Source organism: Galeopterus variegatus, unplaced genomic scaffold (genome assembly GCF_000696425.1).
Source record: "Galeopterus variegatus unplaced genomic scaffold, G_variegatus-3.0.2 Scaffold939, whole genome shotgun sequence".
Classification (NCBI taxonomy): Eukaryota; Metazoa; Chordata; class Mammalia; order Dermoptera; family Cynocephalidae; genus Galeopterus; species Galeopterus variegatus.
In genome coordinates, this window is record NW_007727050.1 from 192,421 (window position 1) to 199,891 (window position 7,471).

At 38.2% G+C, this 7,471-nt stretch overlaps 1 protein-coding gene across 1 annotated transcript in view; it reads right to left on the reverse strand.

Moving 5' to 3' along the window:
* The window catches only part of KIF13B (kinesin family member 13B), a 160,856-nt gene that overhangs the window by 103,811 nt on the left and 49,574 nt on the right, over positions 1-7,471 (reverse strand). Inside the window, exons 5-6 of the mRNA XM_008573609.1 lie at positions 4,829-4,889; positions 3,583-3,675 (exon numbers count right to left, since the gene is read on the reverse strand). Coding sequence (XP_008571831.1) covers positions 3,583-3,675; positions 4,829-4,889 — 154 coding nt within the window. The remainder of the gene's footprint in view (positions 1-3,582; positions 3,676-4,828; positions 4,890-7,471) is intronic.

The following is a 7,471-nucleotide window of genomic DNA, read 5'->3' on the forward strand; positions in this document are numbered from 1 at the left end:
TACAGATAAGGAAACTGAGGGGCACAGAGGTTAAGTAATTTGCCCAAATTTCCCAGCGGGCAAGTAGCAGGAGCAGGGTTGGAGTTGGCCCAGGCTGGCTCCAGAATTTCTGCTCTTTTAACCACTACACATGATGTTTCTTGAAAATATCATAAACACTTTTCTGTGAAGAATGGTTTCCAGTCGGACAAGCTATATAATATACTCCTATAAAACTACCTAATTCACCTTTAAAAGATTTTCTTTCCTTAATCACAGAGGTACAGAAACCAGAAAGCTCCTTATCAATTATAACTGGTAAGACATTAACAAGAATGTTCTTTGCGGTATTTTCTCTCTTATGATTCTTAAAGCCTAAAACCACCCCCCAAAAAACATGATATATAAACACAGCTAGTAATATGTTCAACAGTCGCAGCTCTGTAATGTATTTAAAAAAAAAAAATCTCTACCAATGCCTTGTGAGATCAGTAAAGAAAAAGGATCCTAACCCAAATTTTCGCATGCCCATTAAAAAAACATATTATTACCTAATTTCATCAACTATATAATACTCCCCGAAAAGGAAAATAACAAAGAATAAATCAACAATATGTGACTCAATAAACATAGTTCTATTTTCTCTTCCACTGAAAGATATTTGCTTACGTGATTTCATACTACTTAACATTACCAGTCTGTCCATAGGCAAAGATACATGCGTTGTAGCCATCAAAAGCATTCTGAAGGATATTTTCCCCAAGGCACTTGAAAACATCATCCTGACCTGAAAGAGAGGGAGAGAGAAAAGAACAATATTTCAAGCCAAAACTACATACAAACAATTCAAAAAAACAGAAAACAAAGAAAAATCTCAAAAATGTACAATCAGCTTATTTAACTCCAAGCAAGATTTTTAAACTTGATGAATTCTCCCAAAGGGTTATGCTCTTCAGATTATTTCTAGTTAGCTCATGAGGGAAAATCAGTAAAAAGTTCCCTATAATACACTTGAATAAACAAACACTGACCAATAATCCCCTGCAATGCAGACAGCCAATGAGCTGCTTATTTTACAGTCAATGATTACAGATATCTGAGATTTATATACTTGGGACCTAGGTGTAGAGTACTGGAGTTCAGAACACTCACGTATACCAATCTACAGTCTCCCCCTTTCCCCAGGAACAGCTTCCAGTTACAGGATCTACAATACACACCAGTTATGTCAGCGAACAAGACGCCAGACATTTCCTTGGGCTTTCAATCATGAACATAAGTATTAGAGTCAAGTTCTCCTCCACAGGCCAAATGAGGTACGTCAAAAGTCAATAATCAGGTGTGAACCTGACGTGTCATCCAACCTCAGAATCTCAACTACAATGTGGAAGAACTGGGCGCTGTTATGCTTTGGCAATGGCATTCCATTTTGTCTCACTTCCTGGTGAATTCACCAATTAATTATCAAACTTCTGATACTGGGGAGATCCTTAAAGTCATCACTGAGCCAGCTGGCCCAAATGAACGTTAGCTTTTGAAACAGCCGTGGTATTAATCGTTCTCATAATAGAAGCTAACACAATGTGAAACTCAGTATTTAAAAGGGACTGTTTAGAAACTGGTGCCACAAGCAGTCGGGAATAAAGGAAACAAAAGGGCTGTCACTGCCGTCCTCAACGTGTGGTGAAGTGGGGCTTGAGGTAGTCACCCTTTAGGAGAATAACAGAGTTACAGACTTCCAGGTAACCTCCGCAGTGTACCCTAGACATACAACTTCATCGTCTTATACCAAGGACAGCACCCTGTGAATCTCCCCTTTTCCAATCCATGTAAAAACTCTCATTGCAAACACTGGAGGAAATTGTCCAGTTCTTAAAGCTACACAAAATAATACTATGATAGTGTATGGAAAATATACTGAAACACCTGTACTCTATTACCTGCATACTTTTCTCTGACAGACTCATCCATAGACCAGAAACAATGATCATAAGCAAACACCTGTTGAAAAATGAACAGTGTATTGAGAACAAAACCTTAACGTTACTTATAATGTGATGATAATGTCATAACATTGACAGAATTGTTCATAATAGTGAAATAAAAACAACTTACTGTCATACAATGGGGATTATTGAGTTATTTGTGCACAGTCTTCCAATGACAATTTTACACCCTATAGGTAATATAGATCTATATTTTACAAGGAAAACTATCTGCAATGTTCAGTGAAAAGGAGGAAGTTACAAAACAACATGTACAATATAGTGGTTGTTATGTACAAACACAATTATACACACACACAGAGTTATATATACAAAATTTATTTTTGCATGGTGAGATTTGTAACCTTTGTTTTTCTTCTTTATGCTTCTATATACTTTCTACATTTTTACTTTTATAATCAGAAAAAATGACTTAAAAAATTTAAATAATAAAATGACAATAAAAATTTAAATAATAAAAAATTTAACTACAGCATGTTGAGAACAGCTATGAAATAGCACATTGCTCAAATGAATTATAATACACCCATGTGCAATACCGTATAGATTTAAGGGTACAGAAGACTTACTGATAAGAAAATGTTCATGTTAATGAAAAAGTTATGGAAGTCTGGAGTATATATTCCATATTCATACCAAAAACCTATATGCATAAAAAAGTAGGAAGAGGGCTGGCTAGTAAGCCCACTTGGTTAGAGCGTGGTGCTGGTAACACCAAGGTCCAGAGTTAGCTGCCAAAAAAAAAGGTAGGAAGAATATATACTGAAAATGCTACTTGCAGGATATTGTGAGATATTATGGATGATTTCTGTATTGATCTTTTGCCTCATCACTACTTTCTAAAACATGCACATAGTTCTTCCGCAATCTGTTAAAAGATTTTTTGCTGATTATATTTTTCATTTTTTGGATTTGTAACAGTTTNTACAGATAAGGAAACTGAGGGGCACAGAGGTTAAGTAATTTGCCCAAATTTCCCAGCGGGCGAGTAGCAGGAGCAGGGTTGGAGTTGGCCCAGGCTGGCTCCAGAATTTCTGCTCTTTTAACCACTACACATGATGTTTCCTGAAAATATCACAAACACTTTTCTGTGAAGAATGGTTTCCAGTTGGACAAGCTATATAATATACTCCTATAAAACTACCTAATTCACTTTTAAAAGATTTTCTTTCCTTAATCACAGAGGTACAGAAACCAGAAAGCTCCTTCTCAATTATAACTGGTAAGATATTAACAAGAATGTTCTTTGAGGTATTTTCTCTCTTATGATTCTTAAAGCCTAAAACCGCCCCCCAAAAAACATGATATATAAACACAGCTAGTAATATGTTCAACAGTCACAGCTCTGTAACATATTTAAAAAAAAAAAATCTCTACCAATGCCTTGTGAGATCAGTAAAGAAAAAGGATCTAACCCAAATTTTCGCATGCCCATTAAAAAAACATATTATTACCTAATTTCATCAACTATATAATACTCCCTGAAAAGGAAAATAACAAAGAATAAATCAACAATATGTGACTCAGTAAACATAGTTCTATTTTCTCTTCCACTGAAAGATATTTGCTTACGTGATTTCATACTACTTAACATTACCAGTCTGTCCATAGGCAAAGATACATGCGTTGTAGCCATCAAAAGCATTCTGAAGGATATTTTCCCCAAGGCACTTGAAAACATCATCCTGACCTGAAAGAGAGGGAGAGAGAAAAGAACAATGTTTCAAGCCAAAACTACATACAAACAATTCAAAAAAACAGAAAACAAACAAAAATCTCAAAAATGTACAATCAGCTTATTTAACTCCAAGCAAGATTTTTAAACTTGATGAATTCTCCCAAAGGGTTATGCTCTTCAGATTATTTCTAGTTAGCTCATGAGGGAAAATCAGTAAAAAGTTCCCTATAATACACTTGAATAAATAAACACTGACCAATAATCCCCTGCAATGCAGACAGCCAATGAGCTGCTTATTTTACAGTCAATGATTACAGATATCTGAGATTTATATACTTGGGACCTAGGTGTAGAGTACTGGAGTTCAGAACACTCACGTATACCAATCTACAGTCTCCCCCTTTCCCCAGGAACAGCTTCCAGTTACAGGATCTACAATACACACCAGTTATGTCAGCGAACAAGACGCCAGACATTTCCTTGGGCTTTCAATCATGAACATAAGTATTAGAGTCAAGTTCTCCTCCACAGGCCAAATGAGGTACGTCAAAAGTCAATAATCAGGTGTGAACCTGACGTGTCATCCAACCTCAGAATCTCAACTACAATGTGGAAGAACTGGGCGCTGTTATGCTTTGGCAATGGCATTCCATTTTGTCTCACTTCCTGGTGAATTCACCAATTAATTATCAAACTTCTGATACTGGGGAGATCCTTAAAGTCATCACTGAGCCAGCTGGCCCAAATGAACGTTAGCTTTTGAAACAGCCGTGGTATTAATCGTTCTCATAATAGAAGCTAACACAATGTGAAACTCAGTATTTAAAAGGGACTGTTTAGAAACTGGTGCCACAAGCAGTCGGGAATAAAGGAAACAAAAGGGCTGTCACTGCCGTCCTCAACGTGTGGTGAAGTGGGTCTTGAGGTAGTCACCCTTTAGGAGAATAACAGAGTTACAGACTTCCAGGTAACCTCCGCAGTGTACCCTAGACATACAACTTCATCGTCTTATACCAAGGACAGCACCCTGTGAATCTCCCCTTTTCCAATCCATGTAAAAACTCTCATTGCAAACACTGGAGGAAATTGTCCAGTTCTTAAAGCTACACAAAATAATACTATGATAGTGTATGGAAAATATACTGAAACACCTGTACTCTATTACCTGCATACTTTTCTCTGACAGACTCATCCATAGACCAGAAACAATGATCATAAGCAAACACCTGTTGAAAAATGAACAGTGTATTGAGAACAAAACCTTAACGTTACTTATAATGTGATGATAATGTCATAACATTGACAGAATTGTTCATAATAGTGAAATAAAAACAACTTACTGTCATACAATGGGGATTATTGAGTTATTTGTGCACAGTCTTCCAATGACAATTTTACACCCTATAGGTAACATAGATGTATATTTTACAAGGAAAACTGTCTGCAATGTTCAGTGAAAAGGAGGAAGTTACAAAACAACATGTACAATATAATGGTTGTTATGTACAAACACAGTTATACACACACACACAGTTATATACACAAAATTTATTTTTGCATGGTGAGATTAGTAACCTTTGTTTTTCTTCTTTATGCTTCTATATACTTTCTATATTTTTACTTTTATAATCAGAAAAAATGACTTAATAAAAAATTTAAAGATGCTCACTACAGCATGTTGAAAACAGCTATGAAATAGCACATTGCTCAAATGAATTATAATACACCCATGTGCAATACTGTATAGATTTAAGGGTACAGAAGACTTACTGATAAGAAAATGTTCATGTTAATGCAAAAGTTACGGGAAGTCTGGAGTATATATTCCATATTCATACAAAAAACCTATATGCATAAAAAGTAGGAAGAGGGCTGGCTAGTAAGCCCACTTGATTAGAGCGTGGTGCTGGTAATACCAAGGTCCAGAGTTAGCTGCCAAAAAAAAAGGTAGGAAGAATATATACTGAAAATGCTACTTGCAGGATATTGCGGGATATTATGGATGATTTCTGTATTGATCTTTTGCCTCATCACTACTTTCTAAAACATGCACATAGTTCTTCTGCAATCTGTTAAAAGATTTTTTGCTGATTATATTTTTCATTTTTTGGATTTGTAACAGTTTTACATCTGCTTGTTTGTTCACATTTTATTACTTAATCTCCTGAATGATTCTAAGTGTAATTGTTTTAAAATTCATCTCGCTTCACATTTCATCAGACTCTCCCACTTTTGGAGTTTGTTGCTTTGCCTCTGATGAGGGTCTCCCTCCTGCTCTCCACTTGTTAGCTTGCAAGTGCATCTTCATTAGGGGTGTTGATTTTGTGGTTTAAGTGGTTGCTTGTTTTTCCTCCCTGGTGACAACCTTTACGTGACTGGTTTAGGTTGACCTCTCCATCACTGAAGCCTAGATTCTGGTCTTCCCAACACCCAATGTCTCTACTCCCTCTTATGAACACAGATATTAGGTCAATGTTGGCAGTCAAAAGCCCTTTCTGAAGCTTTCATTCATGAAGGAACCTCACCCAAATCAGCTTCCCGTGGTGAGCCTGGCTCCAGGCCTCAACCATATGTCAGGACGCTTACTGACCTGCAAGAGCCCAACCACCTCCGAGAACCTGTGCTTGATTCCAAAGCCCAGTACATATGCTGCTTCAGCCCCAGCAGACTGCTGGCCCCTGAAGTTATATGTTGGTTTTTGAGTATGATGACATGATTTTAATATTTTTAAATATTTTATCTGTCCCTGCTATGAGTTTGGAGTTGGCAGGAGAACATTTCTATGTGAACTCATAAGGCTATCGGGACCAGGAGTCTAAAAGTTAAGTTTTTTTAAAAAAGGAAATTAGATTAAGATGGTAAACTAAGTATATATGCTGATATGGCCCTCCCACCTAAAATTAACTCAAAATGATAGGGGTAGGAAGGATGGGCAAAGAGCCGAAAGAGAGCAGGGGGAAAGGAGAGGAGGTTTTTGAAAGCAGGATTGCTCACTTGTGCCTCAATCAGAATTGAGAAATCCCCAAATAATAGTTGCCATGAGACGGATGGCGGGGAAGGCTGGGGGCTGCAGGGAGACCACAGGCCAGCACACTGCAGAAGGAGGCAACTGCAGAGGAAACGGGCAGTTCTGAGAGGTCCCGAAGGGGCGGGAGAGCACCTTAGCAGAGATGGAGAGGATGACTGGCCAAACGCCTTTGAACTCCCATGTCTTGTGCAAGACGGCAGGCAGGAGGCCCAGAGACATGCACGGCCGTAGCCTGTGTTGGATGTGACTGGCCCTCGTCGCGTCTCCCGAGCTGCACGTGCCTACACAGCAGTGGCTAACTGTGTCAGCAGATCAAACAGGGAGAGGCACCAAGGCAGGTGGAAGATCGAAGACAGCCCCAAAGGACCGGTGTCAAGTGCGAGTAGGGACTGCCCTTCAATCTCCATGTGTCACCCACGGTGAGCACCGCAAGAGCAGGGTCAGACAGAATGCAGCAAGAGGCACAAATTAAGCTCCCTCTAGTCCAGCTCTCACCTTACTCGCTTACAATTTTACTTAATTCTGTTCTCAACAAGGCTAAGTAGAAAGCATCGTGATTCTTTTCCTGCAAGCTCAGCTCTCACTTCAAAAGTCCCTTATATGTGTGTTTATTTATCAGAGATGTACCCCCCTTCTCTGTGACTGATGTTTTTCCTTGTCTTTCTTTTAGGGATTTAACAACTGCATTTCTTATCCCCAATTCGAGTAGAGAAGCTATCACTAAAGTAACCGTAACAATAGCTAAAACTGTGTGCTAGGCACTGTTCAAAGGTACAACAC